Genomic DNA, 16,600 nt, shown 5'->3' with positions numbered 1-16,600 from the left:
GGAAACATTTCTAAAACCCTCTGCCTAGATCAAAGGTTCCTGTAAAATGTCCCTGCAGTGCCAGGTACCTTTATGCTGTGTACTCACCCCAGCTGTAGTTAACTCATTTTGAATGGTGCCCTGAATTTCTGCCTCCCTGCTGGGATCAAAATTCCCTGGGACTCTAGACCAAGCGGGTGGCACAGTGACTTAACATTGTAAGTGTACAATAAATATTTATTACTGAACTTAAAAATTGCCGGAAGGAAGGAAGGGAAGAATACACAAGGGAAGAATGGGTTACTAAAATAATCAACAATCTAGAAATGTATAAATGAGAAATCAAATTTCTATTTTTCTTTCTTACTACTGCACTAGTTTAGAAAATACTTTTCATCCCAAGTCACTAAAAACTTCATATTTGCATACAAAATATTTAAAACTTAGAAATCTTTAGCTAAGATGTATCATTATGAAAGCCTTTACTTACAAATATGCTGTCCCAGGTACTCCATCACACTTTCAAACACTCAGTTTACAGCAATTTACATATCATATAAATTACTTTAAACTGGATAATACTGGGGAAATCTATGAAACTAAGCCGAGTTACATATGGCTAAAGAATTTAGCCAAGCAGAATTTAGGGATATAAACACCAAGTTTTTAAAAATATTAAACAGCTGTTTATATTGACAAGACAACTCTGATTCACCTTATTGGCCTTGCTAGAATTTTGAGAGATGAGAATAAGGGCTGGGGACAGTCTTATAATCATACTGTAGTATATTTGAATAAAAGCTAAAATTAAGTAGTTAAAATCACTTTGAAAACAACTATTTTACTGCAATCTGTACCCCAAACTCATATCTATAGAACTCTAGTGAATGCAGGTAGGTCATTTTAGCATAAAAGTACCTGATAATTCTCTATAAGTGTTCATAATTTTAAAGGAACACTAGTCACTTTCTTACATAATGACATAATCTTTAGCCACAATATATAATGCTGGTAAATTTTAAATTAATTTTGAGAGTGGCCTACATTTCTACTCACAAGCTATTAAGATGCAATGCAATTAAAAGATGAGTTTTATGTTAAAAAAAAAAAAAGCATATCAGTCAACTTAAACGAACTCTTGTTCCCAATGATGACATATTATCCTCTAATTAAATCAGCTAAGAAAACTCTGTTTGCAAGGATCACTCTAAAATTAATTCCCAAATCAAGAGTTTAACAAGTAGCACTCCTAATAGCCCGGATTTTAGATTGCTTTGATACCTGGAATTAATGTAATTCTTTTAGAAATCTAGTGACCTGCCAAATCATAAAAAAAAAAAAAAAAGAAAAAGAAAAACATTTGAAGTTCAGCTAATTCATTTATAAATCACACTGTTCATCCAAAGGACTTTAAAGACATCAGCTAACTAAACAGAGGGCAAAGACCTCAGATTCTTTGAAGCAGGCAGATAAATGGAACTTAAATAATTTATCCCAAAGTAGGACATTTAATATGGCAATAAAAGAGGAATAGTTTTCCCATTTATGTTAATCTAGTATCTACATGCAAATAAAAAATGTGTTAACAGCAAATGTTTTAAATAAGTTGGTTTTCTGGGGGAGCAGAGGACAGGATGTGTTTCCAAAGAAAGGCAAGGCCTATCTGACAAAGGTCAGGCATGTGTGATGTGTAGGGTGTGTGTGTGTGTGTGTGTGTGTGTGTGTGTGTGTGTATCTTTGAAGCCAATAAAGGACTGAAAAAAAAAATGTTAGTACATCAGCAGAGAATAAAAGACTGTCATTTTTTTCTTTTTTCTTTTTTTTTTACTGCAGACCTTGAGATAAACAGCTGATAAACTGACATCAAAGAGATGTGAGAACAGTTTAATGCTATCTTAACATCTAGCTGCAACCCAACTCTCAAAATGCCTGAGACAGAAAGCAGGGCAAAGTAAATATTGAAAATAGAGATCATTATAATTTTTGTCTTAATATGTAGAGATAAACTGCCCTCCTCTTCTTACCCCCATGGATAACTTCTTATCGTAAGTTTTGTTAGACTGATATTACAGTAGGTCCACAACAAACTAACACATGCACTTTAGTTTCTATGTTTTATATAGCCATATCAATACAATAAAATGATTAGGATAAAATAAATAAATAAAGGTATTGTGTCTACAAAAATATTTTTTAAAAAATGATTAGGAAAATGCACAAATATATTTTAGTGGTAGGGATGTGGCCAATTCTTGAGAAGATAAAAACAAATTCAAAGTGACTCTGAGATATTATAGATATTACAAGGATGCATAGGGTGATTAATAAAGGAAGCTATATATGTATGAGGTGAGTTAGAATACATTCTTAATGCATTTATTCAACAAATGCTAGAAGCTTAATACTGTAAGGCTCTGGGCCATGCTAGGTCTCTAGACTCTGGCACCAACCTGCCTCAGCTTTCCGTCTAGCCTGGTCATCCTTGCCAAGTTAATTAGTTAAGTCTTTTCTGCTCCATCTTTTCATCCATAAAATAGGGCTAATGTTAGCATATACTAAATCATCAGAAATATTCATTAAGGTAATGCTTTTAAGGTGATGCCTCTACAAAGGTGATAGGCACAGTTTCTCAATGAGAGATTTAAATGAAGCTACATGCCATGGAAACATGATCACAAAAGTCACTGTTAACTACAGAGTATGATAACTGAGGACCCCAACAAGGCTTGGGGATTAAGACAGTGGCAGAGTCAAACAACAGGCTCTGCTGTCAGCTGTGGAGTTCCTTGAGTAGTTTAGAGCCACCATGATGAGTTGGACTGGAAAATGGGATAACACAGGATTACTTGATGCTTGAGGAAAGTCTGGAATCTGTCACGCTGAGGATCTACTACTGCTCACTATCCTCCCAGAAGCTAGAACATGAGAAAATATATGAGCATTAAACACCATGAAGGCTTTTGGCTAGATGTGTGAAAATATTTCCACACCACGAGAATTCTGAAGTATGAGAATGGAGAGCTGAGAGGGCTCAGGAGTCCACTCTTCTTTGGAGGTCTTCAAACAAGGATGGATAGAGTCGATCTGATCTGCCTGTGACAGTTTAAAATCAGGGCTGAGTGAAGATTGATGATGTAAACCGCCCCTTCCCAAGCACTCTTGGAGAGGAGAACTTCATATATTATCTATCACAGTCCCTCATCTGATGGTCTGAAGAATTCTTCTCTATCCTAGAATAGAAAGCAATATTATTTACAACTGCAAGTTCTAAGTAAAACCTTAAGGTTATCCATAATACCCTCATTATAGATCAGATATTTCCCTAAGCAAGCTACCTGCAAACATCTTCAACCAGAAACAGTTCTTCTCATGAATGGGAAGTCTAAAGAGTTTGTTTTTAAATGCAGGTTTCCTGGGGTACCACCAATGGCACATGCCAATTCTCAAGCAAACCACTGGATGTCTAAACAAGGCAAATGATGAAAAGGAGTTTAAAGAAAGGATAACCATCATAGAAACTCTCACTAATTCTAGATAATCAAGTGTAAATATTATCAAGAACTAGAGCAGAGTGAAATTATTATTATTCATTTACAACTGATCATATTTCCTTACTGGTTATTCCAAAAGCAATAGCAAACCTAATTTACTTTAGCATTAAGTTTACTTTGGAAAAAAAAGACAAAAAAACACAATTATCTTTCAATTAATTATTTTCCTATCAAATGTGCCTCTTACACCCTGGTAATCAGGACCTTGATTATATTCACCAGCATCAGTGTGCCCTTTGTCCTGGAAAGTGAGTCTAAGAGCGCACACATTTTAGGAATCCATAGCTGATAGGCAGAACTTAATTGTAAAGAAGCAGGGAGGAGAAAAAAATAAACAACAAAAGCCCTCTGCTGTTAAAATACTACTAAAAGATTTATATAAACCACTGGGAATGCTCTCCAAGAAAGTAAATGTTGCCTACAGAAATCATTTATACTGAAAGTCTTCACTTTGCTCTTAAGGAGATTTTCTGTAGTGCTGAGGATGAACTATGCTCTCCTGAGAGTCTCATATCCACCAACGAATACCGAAGCAATTTTAAAATACTTAACTATTTTTTTCTTTGAAAGAAAAATCTTCTAAAATCGTGTTGGGAAATATCTGTGTTTGAAAGATACAATTTGAAAAAAAGGATAAGAGGAGAAAAAGTTTCTAAAGCGTCCATATTAGAAACCTTTTAAAAGTTGAATTCCCTGAGATTAGGGAAGGGGGTACAAAGCAAAGCTGATTCTTATCAATTAATTAAAAAGAATGAAATAATAGACAAAGAGGAAGGAGAGTTAAGAAACTTAAGGAGTTGTAAGGGCAGTTGCTCTCTATTCATTGATTAACAAATTAAGGAGTTCTGGAAAAGGGAGACACGAAGTGACAGGGATGAAAAAGTAGTCTTATAATTCACCCCATATAATTCACCCCAGGTTCCGCCTGGAGTCGGAGGGAATGTCTGGCTGTGAAGTGGAAAAGGCTCCCTCTATACAAGGCGCCACGCTATAGGATATATGCGCTTTTTTTTTTTTTTTTTTTTTTTTTTGGTAATGCCCAAATTTATGTAAATGTGTTAATTTCAGTGTGAGTAAAGCCCTTCACTCTTAGAGTTTGGAGATCGCTTACAATAAAACAGCAATTCCACAACGTAATGAAACTGTGCTGTTTTTAAGAGAACTGCAAAACGCTTTTCATCCAGTTCTTTGGCAAAATGCAGAGAGCAGCTGAAGGAAATCCAGCGTTTTGCTCGGCGATCTGAGGTCATTAAGGACTTCATCTACCCGGTTTGAGCAGCCCGCGCCCTCACAGCATCTCCAGGTTTCCTTTAGCCTCTCTCAGTTCGCTTCTCGCGCAGCCAAAGGATTATCTCTCGCGGACACGTTTCATTCACAGAGCCCCAGAAAAGCTGGGATTCGGTTGGAGCTAAGAGCTGGAAAACAGGCACCCAGCCTGCTGCGCAAGTTGTTGGAGACCAAGTGCTACACACTCAGGCGCCCAGAAAGGGTGGGGGCTCTTGAGCTCTCCACCGAGGAATGCTAGTGGGGGAGCATGCGGGGGACGCGGGGTCCGCAGACCCAGCTGAGACACCCGCGCAAGTTGGCTAAGCTTCCGAGAGCCCGCAGGCTGGTGAGGCCGCGCTCAGGACCCGGCACCGCGCAGGGTGGCTGGGGGGTCTACCCAACACGAGTGACCAACCGCAATCAGGGAAGCACGGAGGAACCGTAACGGGAAAGCCCGCCCCAAATCTGAAATAGGCAGTCCACGAAGTCCCCCAACCAGCCCTGAAACGCCGCCGTCCGGAGGCCTGGGCTCCGGCGGGTGTCCCCTAAGTTTAGCCCGCCCCCAGCACGAGCAAACAGCGCTCAGCTCCCCGAACCACCCGGAGAGTAGAGAGAGGGGCTGGGGAGCCCTCCGCGTCTCCCCGCCGTCCCCGCCGGCGCGAAGGCGGGAGCGGAGAAGGCGCCACTCAGACTGTGGCGCTGGGCAAACTGCGGTCGCAGTTCTTCCAAGTTTGCCCAAGCGAAAGGCGCGGGGTGGGTGCCCCGCTTAGCGATCTGCTCTCGGCCCGCGGTCGTCCCCGAGTGTCCCCGGTTCCTCGTCCCGCCTGGCCCGCTCTAACAACGGAGGTGGCCGGGCGCGAGAGCAGAGGGAGGGCGGGAGGGAAAGAGGGTGCTCCCGCGTGTGCACACAATGAGGCAGCGGAGACGCACACCTTCCTCCGCGAGAGAAGCCGCGGGAGCATCCGCCACCCGGCGGGGAGACGCAGAGCCCCGAGGATTCCTGACAGAAAGTGAACACACCAACTCAGCAACAGGGGAAAGGAAGAGGGCGTGCAGCCGCCCAGGCTGCAGCCTGCCCCGGCCGCGCGCCCGCGCTTACCTGCGATCTCCTGGTAGGGGATGTCCGCCAGGCTGAATCCCTTGGCACCGTACGCCTGCCGGACCTCGCCGCAGCTCCGAGCTTTCACATCCGCCCGGGCCGGGAGGGACAGCAGCAGCCCCGAAAGGGGAAGAATCACAGCCCCGATCCAAGAAGGCATGGTGCAACATGCAAATCCAGCTCGGTAAACCCCAGGGCCCGTGCGCTCTTCACCTTGCCCCTCAAGCCGAAAGCCCGCCAGAGCCAGCGGCGCGCTCCTTGCCGCTGCCCAGAGTCACCCCCTTCCGCCAGCCGAGGGGACCAGCAGCGCAGCCCTCTGGACTGCACTCAGCAAACTTTTATAAGCCAGATGGAGGATGGAAAGCCAACCAGGGCTGGCTGGGGAAGCAGCCGCCTTGCTTCGCTATCCCCTCAAATCGAAAACGGTGCAATGAAGAATGAAGAAGAGGAGAAGGAAAAAATGTTTAAAAAATGACCATGGGGGTTCAGAGCGGCGATCCGAGTCCCGAGCCGCAGAATCCTAGAGCGCTGCGAGCTCTGCTGGCTAGAGTGCGCCGCGAAGGTGGGAACGCGCGCCGGCTCTCCCGGGAGGGAGGTGGACAGGCGAGCGCGAGTGTGTGCGCGCGTGTATATGTTGGTGTGAGCGCGGGGTTCTTGGGGCTGTGTGTGCGTGGAGGTATGTGTTGGGGATATACGGGATCCGGAGGAAACCTCAGCTTCACACAGACTGAGGGAGCCTGTGAGAGTCCTTCTGAAATAGGAAGAGAGAAATCCTGGAGGCAGACACGAGAGGCAAGAGGGAAGGAGAATGGAGGGGAGAGAGAGAGAAACGTGCTACACATTGCACAGCCGAAATTCAGAGGCAGTGTCGACAGCAAAACCTGGAGTGGATCGTTTTCTACTCGGTAGGAGGGAAAAAAAATTTTAAAAAGGAAACGTCCCTATTTTCTTATTCTTTTCACATCCTTCATAACGATCCGACATGCTGCCTTCAATGGCATAAATAAGAAATCCAGAAGGACAAAGTTTTTTTTTTTAAGTCTTTAACTTATGCTATTAAACTGCATTTTTGTGGAAATAAAGGACATTGGAATTCCAATTGTTGCTCTTGTCCTAGTGAAACACAAAGCCAGGGCAGAAATATGTAGACGAGTCCCTGAGTAGCAGAGCACAACCGCCCCTTGATTTAGATGTATAATTTCTGTTTGGTTTTATTGTGTTTTGCTTTCAAAAAAAAAAAAAAACAAAAAAAACCCTGGTAGTTTGTGCACCTATTAGAGACCAGTAGTCCTTTCTTTTTAAATTTTTGGTTCTGAATTCAACAAATTACTTTTTCATTTCAAATATTAAATACTGTTGGATCAAAAATACTACCGGTGTGTGGAAGAACTAGGCAGCGAAGAGGAACAGAGTACAGAAGCAATGAAAAAGGAGAGAACAAGGGTCAGGTACAGAAGGATACTGAAAGGGGGCCATGTCTTCCCTCTCAGCAGATACCATCACATCCCAGACTTAGCTCATTTTCTTCCAAGTTAACAGAATTCTCAAGTGGAAAATCAATACACTTTCCCTTTTACCCTGAAGTTCTGTGAAATGGGATAAAAGTGAAGATTCTGGTTTGCTTAATTTCCATTGACTTTCTCATGCTAATGAGCACATTGAAGTCTAGAGGTGTTGAAATCTGGAGCACCAGCCTCTACAGAGTGGTGTAATTAAACCCAAGCCAAAGGTGGGGGTTGGGGGGGTGAAAATACTTGTTCACTGTGAGGCCATGGGTATATTAGGTCAGCTCTCTGCAGAAGTTACTAATTTGTGAAGCAAAATACCTAATTTGTGAAGTTCACTTACAAAGCTAAACAAAGATATCTTTCTGGTGATGCCGTTAATGACCAGACTTACCCACGAAATTTATTTTGTCCTCCTCATCACCAGCATCTTCATCTTCATTCCAACACATTAGGTACTTCTTTTTCCTCTCTTTACTAATAAACTGCTTCTCTCTTAACCCACTGGAAAGATTCAAGTTTATGATCAAGGATCTTTGAAACTTTGGGAATGCATTAAAAACAAGCTTGTTATTTACAGGAGGACTTTATCTTCTTCAAACTCCATAGCTAAAAACAAAACAAAACTCCTCAGCAGATGATTTCTTTCTGAAAACAATTTTTATTTTTTCTCTTTAAGTTTTAGCACAATTTTTGTCTTCATATTTGTGCTAACTGGCAGATCTTAAAATTATAACCTGTTTCCCTCCAAGTCTGAAATTAAAATAATAAAATATACTCTAGAATCTTTGTTAGCAAGGAATGAAGGTTGACAGGAGCAGAAAATGAAGTCATTACTTCTGTGATATCTGATAACATGATCTCCTTTGCACTTTTGTTTCTATTACAGGTGATAGTCATTGTAAACTCTAGAGGAAGAGCATGAATGCACACATACCTTACCCTATTAGCTCACACTGGGATTCATTGTAAATTACTGTGAATTAACATTGGATAGCAGGTAGTCTTATATAAAGGATATTTGAGGGACTGGGGTTGTAGCTCAGTGGTAGAGCAATTGCCTTGAATGTGAGGCACTGGGTTCAATCCTCAGCATCATGTAAAAAAATAAGTAAATAAAATAAAAATATTGTGTCCATCTACAACTAAAAAATATTTTTAAAATATATTTGAGGTGGAGGGAAATGTGTAAAAACAGTATGTGTGGCTTTAAACTATTTGAAGATCAACTTAATTCTTAAGTTTGATGAACTTAAAAGTATTTGATGCCACTAAACAGCACTAGCCTCTTGTACAGTCACTCCTAAAATGGCCCTAGGCTCTACAGCAAGGCTAGTACATGGAAAGAGTTACTAGCTTAATCAAGCATAAATAGATTAGCTTAATCCCCAAGCGAAGTTCAAACAGTTTCAAGTAGGTTTGTGACCTTTAGTCAAACCAAAGAATTCAGCAACTTGCTTGGTACAGTTATAAATTAATGTAGCACTGTTTGAAGTAGTGTAAAAGAGAAAATAAATAGAAGCAAGAGAAAGGTTAAGTTGAGGAGACACCCAGAACTCTGCTACCATGGTAAAGGTTTTTGGTGATGGAGACTTAAAAGAGGATGGAAAATGGAAATGAAGTTAAATTTTGAGCAAAGGATCAGTATGATATGGTGTTTGGTTCGATACACAAGAAAACTCACTAAAAATGTATTTTAATATTTTGTTTCTTTGGGGAAATGTGGCATATTTTATAAGTAAGACTTCTGTTTATACAGCACTTTCACATCCCAACTGGTTTTCCTAACAACCTTTCTTGGGCACAAGATGAATGTAACCTTAAAGATTTGAGTTGTAGAGAGGAAAAGACTTAGTCTTGAGCAACTGTAATTGACATTAGAGCAAACCCTGTCAATCATCTACTCCACAGCCAGTGTGCCTTCTTCTTACTGCCCTAAGACAGATTCTGTTTGGGGGGCATTGTGCCCACCACCAAGCGATAAGTCACAATTGGTTTAAGTCAATGTTGGTAATCCCTTTCTTTTTCTATTAGATAGTATAGGGGTAGAATAAGAACCATTTCTCATTAATGTGATTTAAGGAAAAGATTGAAAAAGCAGAAGGGTCTTTTGCCTCAACCTCCTGCCTCCTTAGGGCTGGGTGGCCATATTGTGAACAAGAAACAAAACTTTGCCCACAGAGAGTCAATGGCAGAACTGGAGGCTAAAAAGAACTAGATCCTTCAGTTCCGATTTCAGTCACCAACCAGTCCTGGACTTCTTACTAAATAATCAATAAATATCCTGTAAGTTTTTGCCACTGTCATTTGGCTATCCTACTGTTTGCAAGTGAAAGCAATACAAGCATATACCCCAGACTAAAGGAAGAAAAAGAGAAATTGCAGATAAGTGACAGGGATTGATTGCAAATGTAAGAAGAGGATAAAAACTAGGTAGCATTAGAGAATCCCAGTTAGGAGATTTTCGAACAGGAAGCAAATTGCAGTGATCGTCACAGACAAAATGATGGAGAAAATGGTACTTGGGTGATGATAAAGAACCTTACTGGAAAATTTGGGGGAAACAGTTTAGTGGAATAATTGGGTAGGTGCCAGACCACATGGAATATTATGTGAAATGAGTAGAAAGACTGTGGAAATGTTGGGTACAATTGTTGGCAGTGTGGTAACTTGCAGGAGCGATAAGCTTGGGCATCAGGCATGTCTTCTGCAAGAAGCTTCCAAGACTTCAGGGAAGACAGACAAGATATCAAAAAGAAATCAAGCTGGCACAGTGATGCATGCCCGTAATCCCAGCAGCTCCAGAGGCTGAGGCAGGAGGATCCCAAATTCAAAGCCAGCCTCAGAAACTTAGTGAGGACTTAAGCAAATTAGTGAGACCCTGTCTCAAAAAAGGGTTGGGAATGTGTCTCAGAGGTTAACCACCCTGGGTTCAATTCCTGGTATCCCAGGACCACCCCCCCAAAACAAACAAACAAACAAAAACAATAATAATGATAAAAAAGTAAAAATCCAATTCGAGCTCACTTAGGTTAGTTTTTTGTATTTTTCTCTTTCTTGTCTGAATTTTCCATGTTTTCTACAGGAAATATAAGTTTTTCTATGATGAGAAAAACTATTGTTTTGAAATGAATGTCACAGTTTTAACAAAAGTATAAATATAGCATTTATGTCATATTTTCCAATGCAAAAACTTCTTGTCATCATCTTATACATGATGGCTCTTAATATTTTTTCTGAATAAAATAACAACTTTGGGGTATGAAATGGTTTTTTGTTAATGTTTTTAAAAGCCATGAGTTTAGAAAAAAATGGAAATAAGACACAATAACAGAATACTTTTGCCTTGTCATACTAACTCGTGAATGAGAAAACTGGGTGAATTTTAGTTTTTTTCTTTGTGTTTTTAGATCAAAGTAGAACAAATAAGTTCAAATAGAATCTTATGAAAACAAGAGAATGGACTTCAAGTGTCTATTCCACATCTCAGCTTGGCACAAATCAAAATTGCTTAGTTAACCTGCCTCTTGAAAAACAGAGCCTATAATGAAAAAGCTGTCAGAAATCTAACAACAGTAGCTCTGCTAGGTGCCTGGATAATGGGAAGGTTGCTGAGTTACAGAGAATGAAAAGGTAAACTTGGGTGAATAATGACCAGAAATGGTAAAAACAATATTTCATTTTCTTTTTATCGCTCATGCCCAACCAAGTCCTAATAGCTCATTCAACACTTGTTTGAGTCTTTAGAGTATAGCTAGTGCTGATATAAAACAATAAAAATTATATCTTTAGGGCAGTTGAGAACCAATGGTGCTGCTTGGGGAAAAGCCAATCAAGGAGGGACAACTGATTTCTTCTTGTCTTACAGTATTCCTTTAAGACTGTGAGCACGGAACTATTCAGCTGCAAAGAAGGGAATCCTCTGATCTGCCTAATCTGATTTTTGCTTAATAGTTGTGATAGGGTTTAGCCAAGAGAACTGAAAGAAAGTATATCGTGTATTCATAAGCATTACTCATATTTACTTGAAATACTACCACCAGTCATCAAGAAGGCATAAACAGAAAATATGTTAAAGCATTACAATGATTTAAAATGCTATTTTCAATTTTTCATATTTATTAACGATCCATTGATTCTAAGTGATTCCCATGCCTAGAAATGCATCTTAGGTTATAAAATACATTTAAATATTAAGTAACAAAATATTTACTTTCAAAAGCTGGTGTTAAGAGTATGCATTGGAACAATCTTGCAAATGTAATACTTGCTAAGCATCACTTTGTACCATCATTATTAGAAGCTTATTGTATAGCAGGAAGAGTTTCATTAAAAAAAAAAAAAAAGAAAGAAAACAGAGTTTCCTTTTTCATTTGATGGCTCACAATATTAATAAATGCTTTCAACAATATCATTATTTAAAGCTCACGTGTTTTTGAAGTGTATCCAAATCAGATATGTAAATGTAAGAGTGACACAAATGAAAATCCACTTGTAGATGCATCAACCTGAATTTTTGTAGTTCATAAAGGGAGACCATTTAACCTTGCTTCACTCGTTATAAATTCAGATATTAATGTTATGGGAGATCATTCTGCAGCTAAGCAGTAAATTTGACAGACCTAGATTATTGGAACCATGCATCTTGGCAGTCATTACTCCAGTTCTTTTGCTTTTGTGAAAGATGAATGGAGCTCTGCCTAGTTTTCAGATCATCTGGCACTATAAACAATGACATTCCTTAAGGCCAGCTCCTCACATTGCTAACTTTCATCAATAGAACACATTTACTCTTCGTGGAAATGATTTCTCAGATTTTAAAAGGCCCTGGGTTAATTACCTGTCATTAATTATATCAACATTAAGTAAGCAGTATGACAGACTTGATTTTGAAAAGAACTGATGACTTATCCACAAAATATTGCTGTTAACTCTTTTACTATATAAAGGCCTCCAATCTGAACAGTAAGATTAAATAATTATATAATTAAGCCATTTTTTCCACCTCATGTCTTTATATAGGATGAAAACAAAAGTCACTTAGAAAAATAAATTACAAAATTGAAATTTTGGATGGATTAGAATCAGAATAAATCTGAAGAAATGTTAAGATCCTAATATGATTAAACCCTACCATCTCTGAAATAATCTAAATATTCTAAAATTTAATGATTGACATATTCAAAGCTCTTAATTTGGGAAGTTTTCTAAAAACTTCAAAATACAATGATTAAAGTCATCTGAATTCATTGTAAATTACCATAGATACTAGCAAGGAAAGAAAAATGAAAACTTTAAGTGGATTCCGTTTTCATATACTTGTAAGTACAAGTCAATAAAATTTCTTTGTTGGTGTTGCACAATAAAGCAGTAGTATTTTTTGTTTGTTTATTTGCTTGCTTGTTTGAAGGAGAGGACTATAGACAATGTTCTTGAGGCAAAATGGACTTATTTTAGCTTTTCTCTACTCATTGGCTACAGTCACAGGCATCTTAGAGACTACACAAATGACTATTGCTAGTCCCCAGAAAGACAGTGTAGAAGGAACCATTCAGGTTGGTATTAATAAGCCACTCTACCAAGAAGAGCTTCAAGTCTTCAGGTAACCAAGTCAATGATGATAGTCCAGAAACAAACCAATAACTTCATTGATAGATCTTGCTTTATCTTTTGACAAAAGATTATGGGCCTGTTATTTAGTGATTTCATTTGAAGACACCAGGCTGATTCCTAAAACATGAATGATTTTTTAATAATGAGTGTCATTTCCTAGGCCAGTTGTGAGGAGAGTACTTTTACTAATAAATCTCATTCATGTAGCTTTTCAAACTCTGACCATTCACCTTCACAGGAGCAGAGAATTCATATGTATATCAGAAGTGCAGAGAAAATCTCTTTCCTCAGCTTACTCAATGGTATGGGTAAGTAGGAGAACTAGACAATAAAATGCACTCCACAGAGTCAGAAAAACAGCTTTGCAATATAACCCAACAAGTCCTATAGCATAATCTCTGTTGATGATAATATTTTCAGTTAAAACTTGTATGACTAAATGCTTTTTGTCCTTGTTCAGATTCTTTAACTGGTTCACAAATGTACTCCTAACTTCCACGTGGAACAATGGATGTTTCCTTACCATTCTATGTCTGCATTAGACCCAACTGTGTAACATTTGAAAGATCAGTGAATACTACATAGAAGAGTAATAAATCATTAGGTTTATGACCTACATAACAAATGCAAACGACCAATATTTTTAGATCTATGGTTAAGAAAATACCACTGATCTTGATTTATGTCATTTATTGGTGAGTCAAAAATCCGAACAACTTAATGACACTAAATTTACATAAAACACCTATAGCCAACATCCTCCACTCTTTATCAGCCATCAAAAACGTAGAATATATTCCATTTCATATAAAACATCATTGTTTCTTACTTGAAGAATTGGTCTAATTTCTCTTCATGCCTTGTACTCACTTCCAAGCAATCATTTCTAACACTTGCTTCTATATTAACTTCACACATTTTATTACATTTCAGGGGAAATAATTAAATGTTTGTGAGAGAATAAATCTAGTATATTTTTTAAGTTACTTGGAAGGGGAAAAAAAAAAAAAGTCCAAGCTTGTAAGTTGGAAGTTCCATCTACTAATGATCTGTTTCCAGGGAGGTGTCTGAAGCAATCGAGCAGAGAGACAGCATGCAATGTGCCTTTGGTTTTCTCCTGATGTTCATTTGCAATCACAGCCAATCAGTGTTGAGGACATTACTAAGCAATCCAGAGCTGTTTGCTTTTAATTGGTAAACTATCTTCCAAAAATAACATCTTTGGGCTTCACAACACCCTAGTCATAGAGCCATTAGAGAATGAATGTCTTTACTGTACAGGAGGACGTCTATGAATAATGAATAGGGCTCTATTTTTCCTGGGAAACAAACATGTACCGGCATGTTCGTAGTAATGAACAGTATTGTAACTGTGCATAGCTCAGAAGGACACTAAATCTGCTCTGGCTTCTACCTTAATTTAAGTTGATAACTGATTTTTAAACTCCAAAGAGAGTCAAACAACCCTATTTTAAACTTGTAACATGCTGCTGGCTTATATGTTGCTTTCACAAGTTTGAAATGATGATTTAATACAAAAATTGAAGAGATGACGGATCATGTTACAGTCTCCAAGGAGCAAGACAGGCTTACACAAATCTGAGAGGAAAAGAAAAGAACATTTGAACATGGTATTTAAAAAACTAGAATTTCATCGTTATTTTAAACTCGATGAACCATAGTTGAACTGTGATTCTCCCAGGCACACATAAAAAGTAGTTTGTGCTGTGAAAAGTATAACCAAATTTAGACATTTGTGCAAGAGATATTTCATAAAATAACTAATGACAAGTAAGCTGTAAGACTTTTAAATGATAATGACCTTGCAATGTGTTTAAAACTACTTGTTTTTTTTTCTTTAGAAAGATCGTGAAAGGGCTTAATGTATTTTGTAAATTACTTTCATAATGATTGCACTTACAAAGAATATAATTTGCTAGTCTACTTTCATAATGAATGAGAGCTTAATGAATCACACATACTTCACCATTCATTGGAAATATGGGACATCACAGCATTGAACTGAAATATTCATTAGAAGAAGTCTTTGGACTTTGTCAAGGATATGTCTAGATTATTTTTCATTCTATTTTTTTTTGGGGGGGCGGTGGAGAATTACACATGTTCCTGTTCAAGTTGACTTAAAGGATTAGTTAACCATCATGCAAAAACTATTATGCATTGCAATTGGTAGCAGCTCAAATGGAAAATTTTATGTTTGTGTAATGATCATGCTTTTTCACAGGCCACAAACTCAAGTGTAAGTAATGAAACTTCCTTTATTTTCCTGTAATGGAACTTAATTTCTATTTCAAGTCTCTCTTCTGCTCAGTAGGAGAAAATGTAATCTTGCCAATTCCAGGTAAATTTAGTTACATAAGAATTTTCTCAGACAAATCTCCCTGCCCAGAGAGAGTTTATGGTTTCCACGGGGACATGGTGAGACAGTAAAACATTGGTGAAAACAGATTGTCTAGTTGGCCACTGTTATATTCTACCATTCTCTGAAATACAAATAGGTCTCTTTCCAGGCCCCAGCGACCTGATCTATGCAATGTCCTAGGCTGTGCTCTCTCCCTTACACACCAGCTTAAGAACCCCATCACGCACCAGTATGTACAAACTCCCATTAGCAGTTTCCTTTCTCTCAATTAATCTCTATCCCTCTGTTGATTACACTGGAAGTTTAGATTGCCCATTCCACCTCTCTGAAGATCCCTTCCTCTTTTTCACTCTTCACATGCCTTTGTAGTACAAGGGGCATCACTGAGGCTACAGAGTAGGAGTGTCTCAAGGTGAAAGTCTCAGAGCAATGCACAGTCTTAAGCCCAGAGGAGCCTTAACTCCTGTCAGGTTGTGCCCGGGGTGTGCCCAGGGACAGGACTTGCTTTCTCCAACATTGTCATTGCTCCTTCACCTAATATTTTTGTTTAGGATGGGACAAGAAAATGGTCCTTGCTGTCTATATTTTGCATTCTTTCTAATTTATTGCTCGTAGCCTACATAACAGAGCTTACTCCTTCAGATTTTAGACCTCTTAGAGCTCAAGAGAATCCTTTCCTCTTTCCAAATGCTTCTGGCCTTCACAAATCAAAAGTCATGGCTGTCAAGACTGCAGTCTCTGAATTAAGTTTAAAGATTCCTTAGAAATTTAACAGATAGGAATTGACTTCTTTGTTATTTCAGCTGACAATTCATATACTAAGTGGAGAGGAGTTGTTAGGACAATTAAAACATGCCAGGGGACAAAAAAAAAGTTAGTTTTTGGTCTTATATAATGTATCTGTATGTCACAAGGCAATGAACAAAATGGTTTTGGAGAACACAGTAGTTTATATTTATACAATCATAAAGACATTTAAAAGTTCTTTCCTAAAAATAAGTACTACAAGCGCTTATCAAGTGCATTGTGCTACATCAATGAATAAAGCTTGGTCTCGGGCATTCAACAACTAAAAAAGCTATTAGAGACCATCAAGGTACTCTGCTGAGCTAAGTAGAGATAGGTAGGAAAACATATGGTAATTCTCCTCACTATAGATTGAAACTATGTATATCTTGTACTTTCTTGCTCCAGGGAATACAAG

At 38.6% G+C, this 16,600-nt stretch overlaps 1 protein-coding gene across 2 annotated transcripts in view; it reads right to left on the bottom strand.

Moving 5' to 3' along the window:
* Window positions 1-6,096, bottom strand: part of Gpc6 (glypican 6) — a 1,045,404-nt gene extending 1,039,308 nt beyond the window's left edge. For both annotated transcript variants that reach the window (XM_076872353.1, XM_076872354.1), the window contains exon 1: window positions 5,896-6,096. In XM_076872353.1, coding sequence (XP_076728468.1) covers window positions 5,896-6,055 — 160 coding nt within the window. In that variant the 5' untranslated portion in view covers window positions 6,056-6,096. The remainder of the gene's footprint in view (window positions 1-5,895) is intronic.
* Between the last annotated feature and the right edge of the window lie 10,504 nt (window positions 6,097-16,600).

Source organism: Callospermophilus lateralis, chromosome 12 (assembly GCF_048772815.1).
Source record: "Callospermophilus lateralis isolate mCalLat2 chromosome 12, mCalLat2.hap1, whole genome shotgun sequence".
NCBI classification, from domain to species: domain Eukaryota; kingdom Metazoa; phylum Chordata; class Mammalia; order Rodentia; family Sciuridae; genus Callospermophilus; species Callospermophilus lateralis.
The sequence above is the reverse complement of the archived record's forward strand: the minus strand, read 5'-3'. Positions and strand labels throughout refer to the sequence as shown.